The sequence below is a fragment of the Alligator mississippiensis genome, chromosome 9 (assembly GCF_030867095.1).
Source record: "Alligator mississippiensis isolate rAllMis1 chromosome 9, rAllMis1, whole genome shotgun sequence".
Lineage (NCBI taxonomy): Eukaryota > Metazoa > Chordata > Crocodylia > Alligatoridae > Alligator > Alligator mississippiensis.
In genome coordinates, this window is record NC_081832.1 from 16,401,926 (window position 1) to 16,426,690 (window position 24,765).

General features: G+C 45.2%; 2 protein-coding genes across 4 annotated transcripts in view; one reads left to right on the plus strand and one right to left on the minus strand.

The window, feature by feature from the left end:
• The window catches only part of PKIG (cAMP-dependent protein kinase inhibitor gamma), a 33,270-nt gene extending 14,464 nt beyond the window's left edge, over positions 1 to 18,806 (plus strand). Inside the window, exons 1-4 of one of the 3 annotated variants that reach the window (XM_059733181.1) lie at positions 1,703 to 1,766; positions 2,255 to 2,447; positions 15,923 to 16,104; positions 17,864 to 18,806. In XM_059733181.1, the coding sequence (XP_059589164.1) occupies positions 2,296 to 2,447; positions 15,923 to 16,104; positions 17,864 to 17,943 (414 nt within the window). In that variant the 5' untranslated portion in view covers positions 1,703 to 1,766; positions 2,255 to 2,295 and the 3' untranslated portion in view covers positions 17,944 to 18,806. Of the gene's footprint in view, positions 1 to 1,702; positions 1,767 to 2,176; positions 2,448 to 15,922; positions 16,105 to 17,863 lie in introns of those variants that run through there. The other 2 variants (XM_019484567.2, XM_059733182.1) reach the window with 2 other exon arrangements.
• A 2,542-nt stretch (positions 18,807 to 21,348) lies between these two features.
• Positions 21,349 to 24,765, minus strand: part of ADA (adenosine deaminase) — a 39,464-nt gene continuing 36,047 nt past the window's right edge. Inside the window, exon 11 of the mRNA XM_006275216.4 lies at positions 21,349 to 23,292. Within this exon, the coding sequence (XP_006275278.1) occupies positions 23,191 to 23,292 (102 nt within the window). The 3' untranslated portion in view covers positions 21,349 to 23,190. The remainder of the gene's footprint in view (positions 23,293 to 24,765) is intronic.

Sequence of the window (24,765 nt, forward strand, 5' to 3'; positions counted from 1 at the left end):
TGCAACACCAAGCACAGCTGGGTCCTGGTCCATGACCAGGGGCTCTAGGCACTGCTAATAAATAACCATGAGGCATCTGGTTGTGTTATGCTAGGGCCGAGGAGGAATCTTCCTGCCAAGCTCTTGTTTTCACTGGCTAAACATATGAAACTCTCTCTCTCTCTGGGCTGCAGGTTCTCGTGCTCATTCCCAAGCAAACTGGTACTGGAAACTTTGCTAAAATTCCACCCGCCTGTTCTCAGACTCCTGGTGAAGTCCCCGGTACTTTCGAGTGCAGTTTGGCCTTGGGTGACTTTTTGCTTCCTCTCTGGATGAGACTGTGCAGGAGGGATTTTCTCAGCAGTCCCCCAGGAGGCACAGAAATCCTGTTGCTCCCCTTTCTGTGCTCTACCAGGCCTCCTCAGAAGTCAACCATCTCTCTCTTTAAATATTTGAAGAGCTCAGCAGGGCTGTGGCGTGTGTTTTGCTGTTGTTATGGATCTGTCCCCCATAGGGGAGTTCTAATAATAGATGCTGCACCATAGAAGGAAAGGGCAAGGGGTTGATTCTTAGCAGAGAGCTGCTTGTATGTGTAAGACAGTTGTACAACTTCACGCATGTCACTGCAGGTACCGGGTTGGTCTGGTCAGAAAGATGCACCTTCTGTTCAGACACATGGGCATCTCTATTCCATTTGGTTTCCTAACTTTGTGGCCTCATACATCCAGAGACCATTACATCTTCCAGGCTTCCAGACCACATGATGTCATTCAGTTAACTCTTGTAGGGAGCCATACCTTGGCTGCTTCTTGTCCCTTCTACCTTGGCATGCATGTCTCATTGATCCTGAGCATGTTTGTCCCTGACAAAACATTGGTTCAGACAGAACCTCCTGTCCTGCCTTTCCAGCCTGGAAAACACCATGTTTCCTCTTGGGTCTTCAACTCCCTCTTTCCACTTTTCTGACTGAGAAAGGAAGAGGCAGCCACCAAGATCAGTATCTCATAAACCCTGGAAAAAGGAACCACATGCTCTCCGGAGACATGGTAGAACTAGTCTCCACTCACAAGTCCTGCCCCCTGCTCATGTTGGAGCATAGATGGGCCTTCCCATTGACTTGACTTGGTGCAGAAGAAATGCTCTGGGATCCCTGAGTGGAAGGCAACAGAGAGATGTGGAGTAGGTTTATTACCCAAGTCACGGTCGGCTACTCGGCAGGGGCTGGCATATGCTCTGTCAAGCCTGGCTGCTCGAGGACGTTCAGCTGCCATGACAGTGGGGTGCCATTCCTACAAACACAGATGGAAACATCACCTCAGAAAAGAGCTTACGCATTTGTCTCAGTAGTAGGATATAAACATCAGCCTTGATGACAGCACAAAGCAGAGCCTCATGTCCATTCAGTCTCGGCTACTACGCTCACTCCTGTCCACTCAACACATCCCCATTTCAGGAATCGCCACTTTTCTCTCCAGAGCCCAAAGAGCTCTTCCCTCCCGGCACAGCACCGCATGCACCAGAAGTCAGAATGGCTTTGCAGTTCAAATTTCTCCTGGTGAAATGTCTCAGAAACTACCAGGTTCCCAGAAGTGCGGGAAGGAGGTACAGCTTTCCCGCTCCCAGGACCCGTCTCCAGCGCGGACCGTCGGGTGGGCCGTACCACGCCGCCCGCGGTGCCGCACAGAACTCCGGGGCTGGCGCGAGCGCGCGTGGCTCGGTCCCGCGGGGATCGGTTGGAGTTAGCAACGCTCCCAACTGCCAGATGTCCTGCGCAGGAGGAGCAGCGGGTAGGGCTGAGCTCCAGCCCCTGTTCAATTGCTGTCGAAGTCAGGGTGCATCCCTGTTTTAGCTCCATTCCTGCCCTATCCCCAGGAGGTCCTCGTGCTGGAGACCCCCAATACTGGGCCATGTTGAGGGCCAGAAAGCAGGTGGAAGCATCCCCCAGAGATTACCCAAAGTGCAGGGGCCTACGCTTAGCCCTGCTTTCATGTATTGTATGTGTGTGTGTGTGCCTGTGTCCAAGGTGTGCACTGCCCGAGGGCTCTTCTCCACTACCGAAGCCCAGAGCATTATGAGAAACAGGTTTTAAACCCAGAGTAACTTTTAGGTGGCCTAAAGCCACCCTAACTCACTACCTTTACCTCCAAGCACAGGAACAAAGCACTCAAAATTCAAGCCCCAAGTCTTTCTGTTTGTCATGGGGGTGACTGTTGTGTGCCTAATTCTGGAGAGAAATCTCTTGTTGTGTTTAACTTTTGCCCCTGCCTCCTTTCAGTCAGCCCAGGCATGCTGCATTGGCCCCTTTAGCCATTAAGAATGTCTAATCTTGGGCCTAAAAAAGGGAGCGCTGCCAAAATATGCCTGAAATGCCACAAGGACCTGAACAAATCCTCCTCTCGGGCAGGGGGCCTGTGTCCTTGCTGCAGTGCCAGATCAGGAGAGGAGCGAAAGAATCAGAAAGGCAAGAGGTAAGGAGGCAAGATTATCGAGGGAGAGGAAAGTGGAAGCTGGAGGGAGGGGAGCCCTTGAATTCAGCGCTGCTGCTTCATCCACTGACACCTGGCATGGAAGCTCATCAGTGGCATTGATATAGTGTATAAATGCACATGACAGTTTCCTGCCAAAACAAGATTACAGTCTCATTCAGACTAAAACAATAACCAAGGCAACAGGCCAGGTGCAGAGCCAACAACAATTGGACAATTTTCATAGGAATCTCTATGGAAGCTTGAGCCTAGGTCTGTGTATAAGCATGAAATCACAGCACTTCTTTGAATACCGTAGAAAATATCCCCTCAGGATTCTTAAATGAATGGCAGGGATGCCTGGTCTCTCCTGACTAAACTTCCTTCCATACAAATAGTGGTGAAAACATTGTATAGGTATAACTGTGGCTAGATGTTTCCTCTTGGTGATACAAGATTCGCAAGAGGCTTTTGCTATAATAAGCCAACACACACTCAAGTCCTTCTGTGTTTGTGTCAGCACCGCTTATACACAGGTAACACTATCTTTTATGTCTGATACGAAACTGGTGTTGAAGTCCCAGTAGGCAAAGAAGGGAACAGTCACATAAGCCTTTGGTCAACTCAGAAAATGCTAAAATCAGATGCTAATGCTGGCTGGAATGGTTCCCTACCTAACCCCACCTATGTAAGGGTTTGCAGTATTAACAAACCCCACCATAAGCCTTCTATGCTGGCAGCAGAGCCAGAGAAAGCTCTGTGCATCTCTGAGTACCTGGAGGTTGGCCACTTCTGCACATCCTCCATTTGCTATTCATCAGCAGAAATTCTGTCTGCCCACTGTGGAGGCAAAGTCGGTTGCCTCTTTTTGGGACAGCATGCTTTTCTTTGCCCACCGTTTCAGGTCCGCAGCCCTAAAGTTTTGTAAGTACATCAGTTCCTGTTCAAAAGTTCTAGTTTGTAGCATATCATCTCAGTGTAATAAGGGGTTTAGAAAGTGTCATGTCAGGCAACACTCTTCCCTTTTTTCCCCTGCTTTGGCACATTGCAGAAGCCCAAAGCCATCATTATATGTATTGCACAAGCCTTGTGTCATGGTGAAGGTGGGCTTTCCTTGTCCTCTGGACCCACTTCTACTTGTTAATACCCAGTCTTCAATTCCATTGTGAAAAACCAGTCTGAACCTGACACAGCCTCAGGGTATCAGCCACTAGGTAAGAATCCTGCAGAGTGTATAGCACACTGTATCTGGTGCTGCCAACTTCTTTCTTAACCAGAACGATGGGAGAGGCCCAAGGCTGACTGAAAGCTCAGTTATGGATTTCAGCTTATACCAGTATTTCTTCAAAGGGTTATCAGGCTTCTTCTCTCCTTTCTACTAGCAAAAGTGAGGTGACTGTTCCATGGGCTGCTTTTCCACAATATCAATCTTATGCTGGACCGATCTGGTACTACATTTATTGCATTGTGAGAATAACTCTGCATTCTATTTAAGTATATAGCCCTGAGCTGGAATAAGTGCACTAGAAACTCATGGACCTCACTTCCACCCCTTTCTCCCTTGCAGTTCTCATGTCTGCAAACCTTGACTAGATTTAGCAGTTTACATTTTGCAGTCTTTTCCACTGTTTGCTGCTCATCAGAAACCATTAGCAGGCAAGTAGGGATCTACTCCTGCTTCAGATCCACCAGAAGTTTAGCAAGCAAGATTCTCTCAAGACCCTGTGTCTTGAATTAGCCTCAGCTATTTCCCATGTTTCCTCTGTTAGAAAGCTACCCTAGCAAATAATCTGCGCTTGTGGTTTCCGCCCCTGCTGGTAGGACAACAGGCTCACTGCAAACCATTTGTCTACAGGCCAGTTGCTTTACTGGAGACATCTTTAAAGGGAATTTTGAGAGACTGAATTTGAAGACACTGTTTGTAGCATTTATTTACTTACTGAAATTCAGTAGCCATACTGAAATTCAGACCGATTAATAGCTCACCTACCACCTTAGCTATCCAGACTCCTTACTCCAATCCAGAGGTGCGGGTTTCAAACCCAACCTTCTCAGTGTTGGATGGGTGCCCATTCCATGGCCATTGTTTCCATTTGAAACCAGTTTGATTGTTCTATCTTAGACCTCCTATCCCCTTGCCCTTTTAGTGCATCTGGTTTAATAATGATTGTGTTTGAGCAGGTGTCCACTGTTCCAGTGCTTTTCACAGATCCTATTATACATTTGGTAGCCAAACTCTTATTATTGCTTTCTAAATGCCCAGCTGTTGTTTACTCCCCAGCTTTGCCTTGTTAGTTTGGTGTCCCCATTTCCTGAAGGGCTTAGGGGCTCTCATTCAACATCTGTGATGGTCTGTCCTGTCTGTTTATAAATAAACCTTCTTTTCTGTGGCCAGCTTTTTCTACAGTGCCAGCATTTAACTAACCCGTTCCCCTTAATTTTTGCACTGTTGCTCATTTACAAACCACAAATGTATCCCTTTTCCTAATTGATCAAAATGGTTTGCAACCAGAGTGGAATCCCCTTCCTGTCATATGCGCTAGATAGTTGCATTTACAGGTTCGTGATGGTCAACTTCGCTCTCACGCCAGTAGCTGCTCCCTGTTCTGGTGAACTACTGCAAATAAAGATTCAAGTTCTGCAGCAGAGCCCACAGATTCTTGGAGTGTCATTAGCCGTCTTTTATTGATATGGGCCTACATGCTCAAGTCTAGCTGGGCACCAGTATGTTGGTTCTTTACTAATTTATTGTGGAAGGTGTCTTTGGTATCTGGATGCATCAGGAACACGTCTGCTCTGCCAGTTGAGATCGGGGTCTATTCTTTTTCTCTCCTCATTCTTTGATATGTACTGGCCAACTCAGGTTTATGACTGATTCCAAAGCAAATGCCGAAGTTTTGTACCAGATAATTGTATAACTCCATCTCTTTTCTGGAGGTAAGTTCTGGAGCATGATCAGAACTGGGCCATTCAGACTGGCTGTTAGAAATACCATCTCTGTTCCTATTCCCAGCCATTCATTTGGCTGAGTCAAATAAAGCACCCAGGGAGTTTTGATGTTAGATTTCTATACCATTTTAAGTTGGGACAATCCAAAGTGTTCTCTTCAAGGATTAAGATCAGGGTAGAAAAGCGTTGCAAATATCCTGCCTCACTCAAGTTTTTCTGGTTGGCCCAATTCCAAGCCCAGGCAGATGACTTTCACAGTGGTCCAGTTTCCTTCGTAAAGTGATTTTTCAAACTCTTTAAGTCCCTCGTGCAACTTTTCTGTGTTAGCAAACTCCATGATAGCCAGAGATTTCTTGGTCTCCCTCTTTGGGAAGCCTTCCAAGTCATGACTTCCAGGATGCTAGTCCTCTTTACAACCTGTGTGGCCATTCCAGATTTGGAGTCTTGGAGCTGGACTTCTCAATGTGCTTCACTTAATGCTTTCTAGCAACTGCCTCAGATTTTTCTTCTTTGACTGTAGGTCATCTCTCAGTCCTTTCTCAAAAGCTTTCACATGACATTTTAGTTTCTTTTGTGAAGTCTCCAGTTCTTGTTTGAACCCTTTTTGGTACCTCCATGCTTTGCTCCATCTTGATTCAACAAAAATACTAACTCTAAGACCAAGTTTCTTACAGGAAAAACTAAGTCTGGACCTCGGCATTGCTCCTACTGACCAAGTGGTTAGTCAGCATTTGGGGCTATGTAGGGTTGGTTCTGTCAGGAGGAGAATCTGATAATTGAGTAAGGATTGCACCAAAGAAATACCTGTTTATTTACAAAACATGTACCCAAAGGGTATGACTATGGTACCTCCTCAGCGCTCTCAAGGCTGCCCCACTGGTTCATGCCATGGTCTCCAAACCCAGAACTGAGGCAGTGAGGACACTCCAGAGATCCCTCCCGCTGCATCTCTCAAGCACAGCAGAGACAGAGATCTTGTGAGTAGGGGCTGGGGGTGTCCCTGGTGCGTCCAGTTTGGAGAGTACAGAGCAAGTAGGTGGGATTTATTTTTCAGCAGCAATCTTGAGAGCACCACAGAGGCAGTATAGACCCACATTTACCTGTTTCCCCAAGCCAAGTAGGAACAAATGCCAGGAGGCAAGGAGGATCACAGTCCCACAGCTCTTTTCATCCTTCACTGCCCAAAAAGCTCTCTCTCATGGCTCTTTCCAGAAAGCCATGCTGCCAGCATTTTTCCTCTGCTTGTCTTTCCTTCTACTTTCTTAGCCTGCCTCTGGGTGCTGCTTCTCACAGGCACACACATCCATCAAATGATACCCCAGCGAAACCTCCCTGTCCACACATTTTGGTTTCTGACCCATCTTGCTTGTGGCTTTGGAAGCTGGCTCTTATCCTGCACTTATCTGAATGACAGGCAGCTGTCCCAAGCATCAGCCTCAACAAGTTTATACTCAGCCTCCATCATAACAGTACGCTAGTATTAGGACAGGTGTTGCTTCCTCTGGGTCTGTCACTGAGAACTGTCATGTCAGAGTCCTGTCCTAGCCAAACATCCTGTCACAAGGTAGTGGTTGAGTGCCATAGTGCTGTTGAATGGTAATTGTGCAGTAGGAGTTCCTGTTTAACCAGTTCTCAGGATCTAAAGCATGGCATATAAATGTGACTCTTAAAAGTCAAGGAAATGAATGATGATATTGGAAGGGTTAGCTCAAGTCATCAGCAGATTTTCAGAATGGCTTAGCCTGTAAGAGAGGCAAAGGAGCTCTATCTGGACCCACAGGCATTTGACTGTGCCAAATGCTGCACATGGGCATCCTCCGTTTGGGGGAGAACTTAGTTGTAGTTCTTAGCTGTCATTCACTGACCCGCCATCCTGGGAGATGGTGAGAAGCAGAAAAGGGAACTATCAAGTTGCCAGTCTGATAGAAGGATGGACCCAGGAGAAACTGCCCAGTCTCAAGCTTGTCTATGCACCATAACAGGCAAAAACTATAAACTGTAAGGGCTGGATCATTCAGCCCTTTGCATTTGCAGCAGGCCTCAAATGACTTAAATTCAGCTCTGATGAAGGTGCCTGGGTCTGAGGACTTACATACAATAGGTTGGCTCTCTGGGCCAGAACTGTTGGAAGCACAAAGGAGCCGGTGAGGGACTGAGCGCCGCTGTAATTGAATCTCCTTTGGGATACAACAAACTGCTCAAAGTGCAGGGGCCAAGTCAGTACAGGCAAGGCAAGTACTCCTCCAGACATGTTGTTTCATGCCAGCCCCCATAACACACTGAGGAAAAAGCAGCAAAGGCCAGGCAGCCGGTTTGCCAAATCAGAATTATTTCAGCAAAGCGAGCGAGTTCTCTCCCAGCCCCTGCTTTTCTGAAACGTCTTTTTTGAACAGCTAAGCCAGCTGCCCTGACAAAAAAGGTCTTCTTAGCTCTTCATTTCCTCCTGGGATGAACATTATCCTCTTCCCTGAGCTGAAATGCAGGAGCCTTCTTTCCAAGCAGTGCCGAGAGGTTTGCAAGGATATTGATAAACAACAGTCAGCATCGAGACTGCTTTGGACAGGCTCTCTTGTCTTTGTTACCAAAAGTCCTTTCTCCATCTGAAAATCTCTTTCGACGCAGTTGTGCTCACAGGCTACTCAGTGATGCATTTGCTGTTTATGTTACTTTAAACAGTGAATGGGAAAGAGAGAAAGGAAATTACCCTCCCTGGCATTTGGAAAGCCCTCTACAAAATGCCTTGGAAATATTTGTGCACTGGTTTATTAATAAACTACTAAACTGGACACATACTTATTCATGGGATTCTTGGCAAGAGCTTGCCTCTTTGATTACTCCTTGAATTCCCTCCTCCTCTATGAACCCAAAATGGATATTAAAAACAGAGGTAGAAAGTCAGTTTATGATGCAAGATTAAATCCCAGTGCTTTCTGAGTATCTCTGCCACTGCCATATTATTCCAGCATAGCACTGATATATATTCCAGTCCTGCTGCTGGAGGAGACAATGTAAAGAGACATTTTCAGTGACTGAAATTCACTGATACACTTATATTACAGACTCATTTGCACCTTCCCAGAAATACCTCATGGGAAAAATCAGCCTCTTAAAACAAAACAGGGTGACATCTTCTGACTTTCCATCCCTTGCTTTGTTCAGCAGTAGCTTTCCAAAGAGAAGAGCAGCACAAGGGACCGCGGCTAGGTCCCTAGGCGATCTAGCACTGCAAATCATGCTAGACTGCCACAAAAATCCTGCTGTCTTACCAGGATCTGCTGACAGCTGTCCTTCAGCTTCATTGTGCATTCCCAGTCGGACACTGAACGAGGAGCCCACGGTAATAGAAAATGAGCCTCGTCTGCCACCTTCTGGTTAAGATGAGCCTCCCACAAGAACTGCACTGTAGTAGAGTCTCACCAAACCAAACATGCATAGCCCAGGATCCGCACTTGCAGAAATATCAAAATCTCCCCTTTCCTTGCAGCACTGTAAGGGCAAAGTCTCCTTCCAAAGATCCTATCAAAACCAGTCCCCTCCAACTACAGTCATATTATGAATCACTGATACAAATAATGAGAACCTCTCTTGTCAGGCACATTGTTTAACTACTGCTGTTTTAGCTGGCTTATTTATTTGTCTGCTTTCCACACCTCTCACACAAATTTAAGTCCTTCGTCAAATGATGAAATTCACCTTTCACATTGTGCTGTGTGGTCTTCGGTGCAAATGAGTGAGCGAGGTTCCTTTACAAGATCAAATTTGTTTCAATCTCATAGCATGGTCAATCTCTGAAGATCAAAACCTCTCCCAGTCTTACTATGAATCCTGAGTCTCCCATCCAGAAGACATACTAGGAGAGAGGCAAAGGATTTATTTTACATGCAACTGTTACGATGCAGATGAGGGTGCAAGCTAGGTTAGGAACCCAGTGGGATCATCCCTCACAGACACTCTGCAGGTTACCTCTTTGCGTTTACTTCCCTTTCACTCACCAGTTTTGGCTTCACCTACAAATTCAGAGCGTGGCTGAGATTCCACCAAAGAAGTTCCAAGGAAAGGTGTGAAGCAGCTTCACAGAGGAGAGGAAACAGTTTGGAAGCCCTCCAGGAGCCCTGCCTTGAGCAGCAGCTGGCTGCAGACATCGTTCTTTGTCAAATGATGGATGCTTCCCCATCGCAAGAAACATCAAGAACCACTGATCTAACCAATTTGGAACCAATCTAACCAATCAGTGCAGTGCTAGTGGATGTCCTGGCCCTACAAGAGACTTGGTGGTCTTGACTGACCACAAGATGAACACGAGCCACCAATGCGATGCCATAGCCAGCAAAGCAAACCAAACTCTGGCATGCATCCACTGATGCATCTCAAGCAAAACCAGGGACATCATCCTCTCACTTTACTCGGCCTTAGTGAGGCCGCAGCTGGAGTACTGCATCCAGTTTTGGGTCCCCCACTTCAGGAGGGACGTGGATAATCTTGAGAGGGTCCAGAGGAAAGCCACCCATGTGATCAAAGGCCAAGAGAGCAAGCCTCACAAGGAGAGGCTGAGGGACATGGGACTCTTCAGCCTGGTGAAGAGAAGGCTCAGGGAGGACTTGGTGGCAGCCTATAAGTATATAAGGGGTGCATCAGGATCTGGGAGAACAGTTGTTCACCAGGGCTCCCCAAGGGATAACAATGTCTAGCAGCCACAATCTTCTGGAAGGCCAATTTAGACTAGACATAAGGAAAAACTTTTTTACAGTCCAAGTGTCCAGGGTCTGGAACAGACTCCCCTCAGAGGTGGTACAAGCACCTACTCTGGACTCATTCAAAAAATGCTTGGATGCTTATCTTGCTGGGAGCATTTGACCCAGCAGACTTCCTGCCTATGGTGGCGGGGCTGGCCTCGATAATCTTGCAAGGTCCCTTCCAGCCCCTATTGTCTATGAAATCTGTAAGGGCAGTACAGACAACAGGAAAGAATGAGAAGGAGAAGGGGCAGCTGTGATCTTCTCTGGGAGACAGGGATGATGCCTCTTACCTAACTCTTACCGCGTTTGCATCTGACAGAAATCTGTTGACTCCGAGCCTTGAGAAATCCCAAGTTGAGAACAAGCAAGGAGCCCACAGCCAAGTTGGTGATTTTTTCTCAAATGTAATCACATGGTTTCCATTGCCCATCTTCTTCTCCCTGTTACCGAGTCCTCTGTTATGCTGCAGAGGGCACTGGCACTTTTTACTGCATGCTGATAAGTTCTATGCACCAGACCCTGGCTATAAAGAAAACCCTACTTGCTAGAATCATTAATATGCAAGAGCGTGAGCCAATAGTGAAAGGCTAGCATGAGGACACTGTGCTAAGGAAAAGTCCAGAACTTATCTCAGCAAAGAACAAGCTCCCACTGTAGATTGTAGGCAATAGTATCAGTTCTGTTCCCTGCAGGAGAAGCAAGGCTGCTTGTATCAGGGAATCAAAGACAAGGTAGACCACAACCAAGAACATAAATGTGGTGGCTCAGCTGGACACAGAACCAAACGACAGGCTGCAGCATCTGGAGAAAGATGATCGTCTGTATTGTAGGAAAAATGAAAGGCAAATTAAAGCGCATCGCATATCCTTCTCTTGCTGAAGCGAGTGACCTCAACATGCCCAAAGGCCTTATCTACAAAATGCTCCCATCAATGCAGTGCTAGTGGTGTAAGCAAGTTGTCAGCACCTCTTTCACCCTGGTATTTAGACCTTCTGTAAGCAGCATTAGAAGAGAGCCTGTCCAAAGCAGTCTCGATACTGACTGTCGTTTATGCCAGAGTCCTGTCTACACTAGCACCTCCACCATTGATAGGCAGGCACTAGAGCAAACAATTTCAGACAGTCCTCAGCACAGACACAGCTGTAATGGGCCAGTCACTATCCTCCAGTGGAGGAGGTAGGGGTCTCCTAAGCCTAAGGCACACTGTGGTCAGGATATCTGCCACTGAATCTCCAACAAAAAGCCACGTGGAACTGAGGCAGTGGCTGTTATTTAAAGAGAGAATTGCAGGAACACAACCCTGAGGGGCTCACACCCTAACACCGGGGTAGACAAAATGGTAGATCTGGTTGGTGGCCAGACTCCATTTCCCAGCAGCCCCTGCCCACATTGCTGCAGCTGGTTTCTAGAGAGACCCCCAGCAGCAGCAGTGCTGTGACAGTGCAGGGCTGGGGTTTCCATGGAGACTGGCCCCAGCAGCACTGGCTGGGCAGGAAGCTGCTCCAAGGCTGGGATCCTGCAGTGGTGACAGTGTAGTCCGGAGCTGGGGTAGAGCTGCAATCCACTGCCTGCACACCTTTGCCCGAGGCATGTGAGCAGTGGATCACAGTGCTGCCCCGGCTCCGAACCATGCTGTCACTACCGCAAGATCCCAGCCCCGGAGCAGCTTGCCACTCAGCTGTGCACCCTGCCAGCACTCCATGGAAACCCAGGTCCTGCACTGTCGTGGCCCCACTGTTGCTGGGTTCTCCACAGAAATTGGCAGCAGTGATGCAGGCAGGGGCTGCTGGGAAATAGAGTCTGCCACAGGCCGGACTTTGCCCGCCCCTGCCCTAACATAACACACAGAACAGCTGTTCCAATCAGAATAGTTGAGGTCATGGGTCAAATTCCCTTCCCTGCTCTCCTACCACAGCTTATCATTAAAGCAAGACTTGCACATGCCAAGATCACTGTAAGTGGCATGTGCCTGGTACAGCCCTATCAATCTCCTCCCCTTACTTACTTGTTTTTGTCTTCTGCCAGCAATCTGTTCAGCACTCAACGCTGGGGAATCAGGGCAGTTTTGCCCCATTAGCTGAAGAGGATCTGGGCTCCAGGGAGGTTCCTTACTCTCCTGAGCTGCATTTACTGCAGTGTCTTAATTTCCTACTTTGACTTTTCTAAGTCAAGGTTCTCAAGGAGCACATTTCATTCAGGGCCTTACAAGACCTTTTTCAAATCCAACATCCGGCCATTGAGCCAACTCCAGCACTTCCTGACACGTTGATATTCAAAGAGAGTCTCAAAAGCAGCTAAAATGGACCAGTTTTATTAATGTTTTCAGGGGCTGAACCTAGGCATCTTGCCCAAACTCACGATAAAGGAAGATTTAATCTTTTCTACTTCTTGACTGCTGTTTCTTCCCCTCCCACACCCTACCCACACTTCCACACAAGCTATCAACAAACTTCTGGGACTGTGTGATAGAGAAGGGCTTGCATTTCTCTAATAATACTACGCAGTAACATGTCACAGCACAAACTGATAATACGCTACTGTGGCGCATTATTAGGTTACTGTACAGTAGTGTCACTAAAAAGGCATGTGCCAGCACTACTGCACAGTAACACTGGTTACTGCGCATTAAATTTAATACTTGATTATACAAGTACCAAATTTAATGTGCAGTAACTATAGCACATTAATGGATGTGTAGACATGCCCAGCCCTTTTGACTGAGTTACTCCATGGCCTGCAGACACTGTTCTCCTTCCCAAGTGTTTGTGAGCTCTGGCTCAGGTATTTTTTCTGGTGACAGGAGACATAGGCTGGAGAAGAGATTCCTTGTCAACAGAGGCTTTCACCTTCAGCATAGAATAGACCAGTTTTTAGCCCTGACTTCTCAGAGCCCCTTTAAGAACTCTTTGGACATGAGTTTTGGAGCTGGTTTCTGGCTTTCCTGACCAGAAAGTGCTGTTTTATACCTTTACATGGATGGTAAAATCTAATTTTTGACAGCAGTGAGCAGGCTGCTGCCAACAGCTCCTTGGGTTGCTTTAAGACACTACACTCTGCAGTAGCATAGGCTTTTCAGGATATAATCCATATACAGAGCCTAGCTCGTGACAGGTAACCAACATAACCTTACTTATCGACAAACTTCTTTGGAACTGAAGACAGGAAGTGATTCATTTAGAGACACGGTTACTAAAAGAAAGCAAGTTAGACACAAGCAGTCATATTAAGGGATAGTCATCTTTATGCATATCGTTTCCTGGCACATTATTGTCTGAAATGAGTAGGCAAGATTGTGCTTCCACCTAGGAAAGTTCAGTGCTGAGCTCAATTTGGAAAGGAACTAAATTGGCTCCTTGACCTCATGTGGTAGTTCATCTCAGGGGCTTCTAACCACAAAACATAGAACTAGGGAAGATTAAAGTTCTCAGAAATTTGATCTTATCTATAGATGACAAGGCCAGGGTCTCACAAAACATTCAAACAAAACTCCTTGAGGTAGCTCAGTATCTGAAAAGTAACTGTTAACCTTTTACCTGCATGTTGATAAGCCAAATACGGATGTTGTAAACACAACAGTGAATCAAAAGTGCTGGATTTCCAGAGTGAAGTCAGACTTCCAAGTGAAATTCAGGGCTAGCGCTTAGCTTAGAGACAGCGCTAGTTTTTTCGTATCCCTGGAATCGTGCTGTGGTCTTTGAACAGCGTGTTCTGTACAAACACTGCAAGTTAAAGCATCAACTAAAATGAAAACAAGCTACTGGAATACTAATCAGACTGAACTAGGAGCTGGCTCACAAGGTATGTGCAGGCCACAGCTGCCTAGCTGTTCTCAACATTTCTTTGCAGTCTGAGTTTGGCAGAGAAATAAGCCCCAGAGGAGCTCATGGAAAGTTGGAATTGCACTCATTAACTGCTCACTTCAGAGTAGCTTAACAGAACACTTCTACGAGTATCTGTCTACCTTTGGGTATGAACCGGACTACTTTCATCAGCTGAGATCAGTCCTGACTGGCCGATGAACCAAAAAGACCTCAATCTGCTCTACCTGACTTTTGAGAAGAGACAGCAAATTGAGGTTCCTGTCATTTATGGATCCAAATTTAGTCCAGGCACACTATTGTCTTAAGTGTATGCACCCAACAAGCTTGTGGGCAAAGATCCCATGGCATTTCTGAGGGTTTTGCGGCAAGGGTAAGGTCAAACTTGAACTCAGTTTCTATTCCCTCTGCAGGATCAGGGTGAAACATCCTGCCCTCACATCATGCAACAGGCCTTGTTGCAGCACCAGGCAGAGAGCTAGCAGGGCTTTGTCTTTGCTACTGTGAATTCCATGCCCAGCAGGTTAAACACAGCACAGTCTAAGCTCTTCTGCCCATCAACAGATTTCAATTTTTGAACAGGGGGGCTGCAAATGGTGTGGACATCATCACATGTAACACAGCACGTATTTCTCCAGTTAAAGGGAAATTAAGTTTTATTTATGTGCTTGGGGGTTAGTACTATATTATTCAGTTTAAGATCAAAGCAAAAACAAATATAACTCTTGGAATGTGCACTGATTTCCTAGATTATTTATAAACTTAAAAAAAGCACAACAAACTAGACAAAAAAATAGTTAAAACAGTCAAAAGATAAGAGTCTCATTAGTCCTGTAGTCATTATAGTTAAATGTATGTCTCTTATTCAGATTCATAAAACCAAATGTAGCTGTCTTGAGTTTCTTGACCGTACCTCCAGTACTTCACTGTCAGTCATTTCTATACCTGAGTTAATATTATCACACCTGAGTTAAGGTTTTTAGCAATCTTCAGGACTGTGAAATAGAAGAGTGACATTACCAGGGATGGCTAACAGAGAGCAACATTGCAGAAGAAAGGATAGTTTGAGTAGTGGAGCATGAAGATTATTAAAAAAGAGAGACAGGGTTGTTAACAGGGAGTGAAGAAAGATTAACAAGAATAAGGGAGATGATAATGAGCCAGAAAGTCAATTGACTCCATCAGCACTGTCTAAATAGAAATGCTGCTGCCCCTCCCAGGCATCTGGCTTTAAAGTTTAGGTGAAGCAGGAGTGCAAAGGAGGGTACAACTGTAGCCCACTTGGATCTTCCCCTGCTTCTGCCATATGGTGCACACAGGTAAGCTGGATGATTCAGGAAGGCTGGATGACTATATCACCACTTGAACCACCTGGGCAGGCAGGGCCATTGATGAAGAGTCCCAGCAGCAGGGTGGCTTTATTGTAAATTGATGAGGTGGGGGGCTCCACAAGAGATCCAAATAGGGTGGCCCAAAAATAGCCGAAGTGATCAAACATCATCCAAGGAGCATGTCAGCACAAGGCCACAGCCTGACGGGAGCACAGCTGGTAGTAGCCAAGAGGGGGTTTCTGTAGAAAGCAGCACAGCCATTTCCAATGATTTTTTCATGACTCATAAAGGAGAGGGCTGACCAGGAACAGCCTAAGGCCTCTTTTTTCTTGGTTGCGAAGGCAGAAGGAGCAATAACAACCTGACACACAAGGGCACTGGGCACTGTTAAGAGGCAGACGTCTTCTCTCTGGCCGCACCTGACAGGGATCAAGGTTACAAAAAGGGTGCATCCATGTGAATTGACAGAGTTATTTTCCAGGGGCTCTACTGGGGGAGTTTCCAAAACAGAAATTATTAGGGATTTTTTCCTTCAGGCTACCATTGAATTCCATTCAGATTAAATGAACTGAATGGACCGCTGAAGAAAATGCACCAAGGACTCTTTGAGGACCTCTTGCTTCACAGCTGTCTCTTCTCCACAGGGATTCACACACATTTGGCAATGCAAATGAAGTAATGGAGGTAGAGGCTACATACAGTGACTTCATTTCCTGTGATCGTGCTGGTCGAAGGAACGCTGTCCATGACATCCAAGGAGATGCGAGCGCTATCAGCATGCGCAAGCTGGCAGGCAACATAAGTGAGCTCTCAATTGAAGGATCAGGTGAGTGAACAGTGGAAGCAAATTGCCATGGATGCCAAGGAAATGTGGCTGCTATAGAGTAATTTAAGACGACAAATTATTGAACTCCATGTAGGCTTCTGCATATTTGTGAGTCAGAGATGACCTGAAGAAGGACCAAGCACTTTCACAAGGAATTGTTTATTTTTCCTTAGTGCCAATGGCTTATTTAAAGGGCATATTGGTCCAACCTTAGATTCCCAGTTGACAGGAACTCCTTATGTGCGTGGTGTCTGTTTAACCCCTAATCATAAAGGGGGGACACTGCATACCTCAGTCTGACTCCTTGTGGAAGTTAATTTGCAGAAGGTTTAAGTCCAGGTGTTTACAACAAAGTACAAGGAATTGTTTCAAGGCACATTAAACCTCCATTGGGTTCACAGAAATCAGAGCTTTAGGAAACCAACCACAATTGGCTAATATAAAAGAAACAGTTTGTTTTTCCTTTTTAGATAAGTTTCCCCTGTAATGTCGTCTTTACAACCACCACACTAATTTAACACACGCTGTCCCACCACTAATACTAATTTAAGAGGATAAAAATCAAAGTGACTCTATGCAAAGTTAAACTGGCTGGTCTGTTTAATTATCCAGGTAAAATTATTAATAATCTCCAGATGTGAAAGTAAATTTGTTTTTCATATTTTTTTCCTGTAAACCCTGAGTCTTATTTGTAACAAAAATAAAAAAAGGTTTTGAAAAACACTTCTTGTCCTGATAATGCTCCTTAAAATGTGCTGATAGTGGATTCTAATATGAGCCAAATTCATATAGCAGAGAGCTCTGCGGCTAGCTGGCAGGACATTCAAAGTACATTCAAAAGCACTCACATGCTGTGCCTGCAGGTCAAACAAGGAAACAAGGTCCTCACTGGGAAAAGGCTCATTGCTGTAGGGCTGCTTATCTAAGCACCCCCCAGATGCATCTAGGCATCTGACCTCACTCTCCTCGAGCCCCCTCTTACTGCCCCAGCCTCCTTCCCAACACCAACAGTTTCCCTTGCTTGAATGATTCTTTACACTTTGTGCCTACACCAGCATGTTCATTAGCAGAGAGCTCGCTGCTCTTGGGTCCAGTAGTTGGCCACAGTAAATTCTTGGATAGTTTTGCCACTGACCTCAGTGAGATTAGGAATGAACATGGATGTATGCTGTGTGTGTACACTGCACAGTGGGCTATACCAGCACCATGGCAGCAGGGTGATAGTGGTTGGAGCTGGGGGGCGGGTTTAACCTGCAGCTTAACCAGTGACTTCTCTTTTTGATGATCCTTCTCACCCCAAAGTCTTATGGGGATAAATTGTAACAGGCTTTCAGTTTAGGTTCACAAAATTGTTAAGCTAACTATTTGGACCAGTCTGCACTCTATTCCTGAAAAGGCTTTAGGGAGCCATCTGTCTTGTTAGAGCTCATGGTAGCAAATCATGCATATTCCATTTAGTTAAATCTCCATTCTGCAGAAAGCAAGTGCAGAGACCACAGCCTATGCATGGAGCCACTGTTATTCTGCACAGCCCAAGAGCCCAAGGCAGTGCTGGAGCAGTTCAAAACTGCAGGGCCAAGTCTACTCTTAAAAGGAACCAGGCTTGTGAGTTAATATCCTTAATCCTCTCGGATACCTGCTCACGTGGGTTTTTGAGTCACTGACTGCAGCAGCCTCCTACCTAGCCAAGCCACCTTGTGTCCTCTTTAGAGTTGCAACAGTTAATCAAACTTGCTTCTAAAACTTTCTCATTTTACAGAAAACCAGGCAGGTGCCACTTCCTCTGAGAAGGAACCAGGAACGAGACCAGAGGGGCGAGATGGCAGCACCTCCCCATGAGAGCAATGTTTGTGAGGGTGGGGAAGGATAGGAGGAAGAATGAACTGGAGACACCACACAGAAATGGTCCATCAATCTTTTGACAAGTGAGAATGACACCAGAAGAACGAGCTCTCCCTTACATGCCTCTGCTGTGACCGCTGTGTTCACAGACATCTCCAGGGTGCTCTGCAATGGGCTAGTACCTCCAAAAGAACTCTGCTCCTGTCCACAAGAGTTTAGACGAACACTGCAGTGTTTGTAGTGACATGAGCCACTCTCAAGATGCCTTAGCAGCAAGTTTCCTCTATAGGAAAACGAGATTTCAGTAATAATATACACACCAGACTTTACTAAGGTACATATTTCTTACTCTGTAAATTTAGACTTATTTATTCTGTTACCATAAATTAGAGGTTTAGGTGCTTTCCACACTCTACCTTTACTCTGCATCTATTTAGATCTGAATTGGTGGCTGGGCTGCCTTTGCAGTCGCCCCAAGTCATGGGAATCAGCTGGGAGTATTGGCAATTCCTGTTCCATTCACACTGAACACTGTTAACCTGTGCTGCTGCCATGTGGCACTCAGAAAAGGACCAAAGCTCACACGTGTGTGGACAAACCCCATTCTCAGACTGCAGCACCAAACCCCTAACCTTTTCGGTTGGATTTTACTATTTTAAGACACTGTTAATAGAAGAGGCTTGTTTTGTTTTGACCATTGACAAAGTTCTGACTAAACTCTCAAGTTCTATACAGCTCAGATATTTATTTCTGGAAAAGTTTCACACATTCTCTCTTAGGAGACATGCTTTTGTGTTAAAACTTGTTTGATAAACTCTATATAAGCTTGTTGTAATAAATAACACACGGCTCTTAGCTAACCAAGTTGAGTGGGGATTTTGTGTTATTGTCTCTTCCTCACAACACATAGAATTACATCATGTCTACGCTGAGAACACAGGGAAGGGATCTATATTAACAGATGTATCGAGCATGATGCATTCCCAGATACTGAACACCTTGCAGGTGGGAGCAGATTCCGTAAAATATGTAATTCCACTGGTCGGACACTTATCACCACACATTTGCTCTAGAACAGCGCCTCTGCAAGTAGTTATTTATTTTCTCAAGGGTCTTCATTTAAAGCTTGCAGCACTGCTCTTTCAGGTACAACCACATAAGTGAAGCACGATCAAGTTGGTTCAGGAGTGGCCAGAGTGCCAGAGGAGCCAGAGGAAGATGGGTGTGCAGAGAGCGCTGAGCACAAAACCAGAGTCCTGTATGCACCTTGAAGGAAAATGCAATTCAGCTCAAGCTGCCCAAGCAGACTAAAGCCCAGCTGGAATCTGATGCTGGATTTCCATCCTATGTCTCCCAAAGACTACTGGGCCCCAGGCCACCTCAAGTAAAGGCATAAGGGGTTCGTATCAGCATCCCAGTGATTCCCCCTCATCCTTCCATGAGATGGCAGCTTTAATCACTGGGCCACACTAATCCACCATTTCATATCTACCACTCCCTGCAGGACTTAGTACAAGCAGTAAGATGGCAGGAAAGATTGCATCCAGAGGATGGCAGAATAGGAGAGAGGGAAAAAAAAATCCCCCATAGTGTCCTAGGGCTAGAAGGACTTCTTGACAAATTAGGAAAGAACTTAATGTAACAAGTCCAAATTCTATCAAGCAAAACAAAACCATAAATAAGACTTGAACTTGTTGTCAGAGTTCAAGAATTCTCCATAGGCCCCAAGAGATGAGCCGGCTGCACAGCCACAGGGAAGAGGAAGGTGGCCCAGAACCCACTGTAAGCAAAGATTTGGCAGCCTGATAAAAGCTGCATCTGCTTTTTGACACCCCAACAACAGACTATCCAGGTCAATGAGTTCCTGCTGTAGCCTGCTGCCACTCGTCTCAAAGAGCCTGGTCTCAATCCCACTGGAACCAGTGACAAAAAGGCAGTGTTCTCAGGGTCTCTGGGGCAGGGGGGAGTGGGGACGAGCGGCGGTAGAGATGAATCCGAAATACCAACATTTTTTTCTCAACCTACCGAGGAAGAATTCTCCATATTCACAAAGGAACAGCCAGGGAAAGTACAAATGCCCACGCAACTCCAGCACTGTAAGGAAAAAACTAATTTTAGGTCTCCCTGCTCAGCATGTCTGTTCAAGGGTTATATTTAGCCAGACTGCTTTGCAAGCTTTGTGCCAACTTGCATTCAAAAGAGCAAGCAACAGGCATCATGTTTCCCCTGTAAAGCCAGGTCAGCAGCTATCATCAACCGTGCTGAAAGAATGAGCGCATCTTATTATTCAGTAATAGCCCAGCTTGTAGAGGTACTGAGTACACAAACCACCCAAGGACTGCAGTGGGCAGCCCTGAGTGCCAGAGCCACTACTGAAACTTGGCCTTTCTGAAATCCTGCCACAGAGTGGCAGGGGAGCTTTACGCAAGGGTGACCTCACAAGCAGGCTAGCACTAAGATCTCTCTGGCCACACAGGGGAGAGTTCCAAGAACATTTTTACACCAGAACACTGAACTCGGCAGAGGTTGGAAGGAAAGAACCAATGTTGTTTTGGGATTCCTGCCAGAAAAAGAAATCACAGCCCATTGCCCACTAATAACGCTGTCATTGCTGGTAGTGCCATGTGCCCTTCTTTGATCCTTGCAGGGGAAATGATGTGTGAAATTGGAACAATTTGTATCAACAGCTGCAAGAAAGTTGTGGCCTGCACAAGGCACACACATGCTCTGTATCACAAGCCTCCAACATCACTTTAAATACCAAGATACTTTCTCTGGCTTCAAGGGATTGCTTCTGGGAGGAAAGAGGTCCCCAGAGGTAGTGAGAGATACCTGCATGTCTACATAGGGCCATTGCTTCTAATTCCTGCTGCATCTATTCTATCATGGGATGACAAGTGCAGACTTCAACACCACCTTTTCCAAACTACACTTATATTAAGTGGGAAGAGCAGGTTGATCCCATCATCCTCTTTTTTCCCCCACGTCTGGTTTTTTGGCTCTCTTCAAGCAGCAAGAGCCTGTTGAGGAAAAGCTGGGGTGTGTTAGGAGATGGCTGACACTGAGGAAGGCAACTGCACTGACCCCACTGCTTTTGTGACTGTCTGCGCAGACTGGAAGAAATGCAGGAGAGAAGAAAGTTCTAAAATTGTCCTTAGGACAACAAAGAGACCTTGCAACATTTGACACTTTTTCTAGCTCCTGCTGTCATCACAGCTATTGAGGTTGGAAGGTAGGTGGATTTTTTTGTTTAATTTTTAATATCTTGGCAAAATGCTGACAGATACCTTTTAAAAATGCATTTGAGATTCAAAGACCATTATCCTGACAATTCTAAGCCAGGTCACATAGAGCTACAGTACAGAGAATTTCCTTATCTTGTCAAACAGAACTCTGAAGCACTTTTAATACAAACTTGTTACTTTATTAAACCAGACTTGCAGGTTGCTCTGGGTCTCCAAGAGGTGAACTGTTGTTCTTCAAAAGTGTATTTTTGAGATATTACAAAAAATATATGAGAGAAAGGGAAACTGGTTCAAACAATGTCACCATTCTTAAAACTGATGTTGTATTTGCCTTATAAAAATAAAATAATTCATTTTCATATATATGTGTATATATGCATATGTGTATATATGTGTGTGTGTGTATATATATATATATATATATATATATATATATATATATATATATATATATATATGCAGAGTGTATTTATAAGAACATTTTATAACCCAAGTGAAATAAGTATTATAAGCCTAGAAAAGAGCGGAAGAATCCCATTCCCTGGTTTGAGGTCTGAGACTGACTGCTCCAATTTCAGCCATCTTTCAATATCCACAATAATGATAAATGTAGCCCTTTATCAAAGGCAGTTTTGGTGTTGGTAGCTTTGTGGTACAGGTTTCTGCAGTCCCTTGCCATACTGAAGCACTCAGCACACACATACCTTTCTTAACTCTTTAGACTAACTCTCAGAAGAGAACCTACTGTAAACCAAAGATGCAATCATTTTGTTGCAAAGAGAGAAGTGTCATAAGAACTCTGGTTAACATTTCCTTTGAAAATTCTCAGAACATACTAAAAATATGACTTCCAGCAAGAACTCTGCTAATAGCACAAGTAGTTTAGAAAATATTTGGGTCATTGTAATAGATATTGGACCCTATCTTATTAATCTGTTCATTTAGTTCATTCATTTATTAATGGTGCTTTTAGATTATCGTAGGTCAGAAAGAGAGCTGGACAACTGAAGGTTACCATCTTTTTAAGATCCTTTTAAAATAGAATAAAAACAAAATGAAGCTCTCAGGAGTTCCCCTAGATGCAGAATACCAGAGTGGGGAATCCCAGAGAAGAATCTGGCCTGAAGTTATAAATTTAAGGCAGTTTTTACATGTGTGGACAGGCAAAAAAAACCCTCAGCAGGTTTCTGGGCTTTCCCAATGCACACTGCAGAGTCCTGTAGCCAATGAGATGCATGCTTTTTCATTAAGTGACATTCTAGAAATTGAAGGCCCTCTTTTACAGATGTTTTTAAACCAAAAAGTGCAAAATAAATTGTTAAATTAAAAAAATACTACATTGCTGGAAGAAGAAGACCTCAGTGGAACAACTGCTGGGGTTTCCATCTTGTTCACAGTCTCCATTTACAATACAAGATTAACCATGTTTAAAAATAAAAGTGGCCAAACAATGCTATAACTGTTTTCTTACCACTTGTCATTTGATTTTAGGTACCTATCAGCATTAACACAGGGTTCTTGTAGTAAGATTACAGACAAGAAAAAATTATTTGAATATGACCACAGTTAAACATGGCTATTTTTGTAGTGCAGACAAGGACTAAGGCAGATGAGCGAGGGCAGAGGAACTGAAGTGACATGAAGTCACATAGCAAAGGTCACCACTCTCACTAAAATCGTTTTACAAAAACAGGTGTCAACCGCAACGAAGTTAGGCCAGAAAATTGCACCAATAAGTTTGCATATCATAACTATAGAAAATTAGGTTTCAATTAATGTAGCACCAGGATATGCGGTTGCTGTAGGTAGGTATATACTGTAGGGATCATGGAAATGTTGCTTTATAATGTATGTGTAGCATTGGAAATGTTAGCATAGTAATATCAGTATTAGAAGCTGATGCCGGGGCACCTCCTCCCTGCTGCTCCCACTAGCGCACAGAGGAGTCACGTCTACGTGGGAAGAGGTTACTGCACCATGCTGGCTGGTAGAGGCCAAGTCAGGATTTTTTGGGGGCCATCCCATAGGCTTCATACAGCTTATTGAGAAGTTTATTCTTTTCTGTCTCAGGCAGGAAACTGGCTTGAGCTGCATTGATGTTCTGGAAAGAGGAGGGGGTGGGGAAAGAGAGAAAGAGATGTATCTGAGTGATACCAACAAGTCAGAGTGTGATGCTGTGCACACACAAGCATATGAGCATTAATGTGAGCTAGCAGGCGAGTTTGTGAAAATAAAAGGAACAGTTCTTGTTCACATTGCTACTCTGGAGCTCTGTTCTGCACTCTCATTTTCAAAAAAGCTGCACCTGCCACCACTCCTAAGTGGTCTGCAAAAAACCAAAGGCTGCCAAGATAAACACTGGGTCTTCAAAAACTCTGCAGGGCTCTAAGACATGCAGTTTAGGAGCCTGATCCAAAACCTACTGAAGACAAGGGAAAGACTTAAATGGACTTTGGACAGGGCCCTAAAAGAGGCAGCCCAAACTGCTGCTGTTGTGACATCAAAGCTCACCCCTCGCTTGCTTTGCCATTGGTGTGGATAATGCATCTTTTTGTTGTAAGCTTCCTGTTGTTAAACAAAAAGAAAATCTCTGGCAAGAGCAAGAAGGGAACAAGACCTTGCAGCCAAACTGCCCGTGGAGTTACGAGTATAAGGTGTGGAACTTTCTTATAGATGGAAGGAAAAACTAAATGTGTCACCTCTATAGGATGCAGTGAATCCCCCTTCTTAAATGAAGTACCTGATACCAGGTCAGTAGTTATTCCTGCAAAGCTGTATTCTGCCATTTCAGCTCTAGCTGAAAAGGAAACTAGTTGAATTCCAAGCTATGGAAGAAAGGGCGACTTCAGGAACTTCCTTAGCTTTCATTTATCTATCTCTCTCCTAACAAGCCAATGCACCTTGAATGGAAAGCACCAGTAATTACCCACATGCAAATGACATTCTGACTATTTTCTTGTTCATGTATCTTAGGTATAAAGTAGATGAAAAGGGCTGTTTTTAGGGGAGATTTTCAGAACTCTTCCCATGCCAAGATGCATGCAAAAATATAAGTACGCATATACACCAGCAGAGAATCAAACAGCCACTCTGCATTAAATGCAATTGCAAAGCACTTGTAGGCTGCTCCTGAAAGTCCGGCCCACAGTCATTGGAGAGGAACAGGAAACAGCAGTTAGTGCGCTGCTCCCAACACCTCCTCATGGGCTATTGCTCAATGTCAGCCTAAGGAACATGGCGAACCAATCCTGCCCCCCAGCCTGGTCCCAGCAAATCCCCAAGCACTCAGTTAGACTTGCATGTGCTGTGCCTCTGCATCTCAAGCTGGCCAAAGCAGCGCTGGAATCTTCTCCGTGCTCTTTATTCATTTCAGACAGCTATCTGCAGCTTGCATGCGCACTCAGCTCATGTCCTCTCCCCCCACTGCAGCTGACTCAGCAGCTTATCCTCCCACCGCCCCATGTGACAACTCCGCATTCTGCCCCACACTTTCAATTCCACCAAAATCTCTTTGGTTTCATATCTCCAGGTAGGATTTAGCCTTACTTCACGTAGTATCTCCCAGGCCAACTTA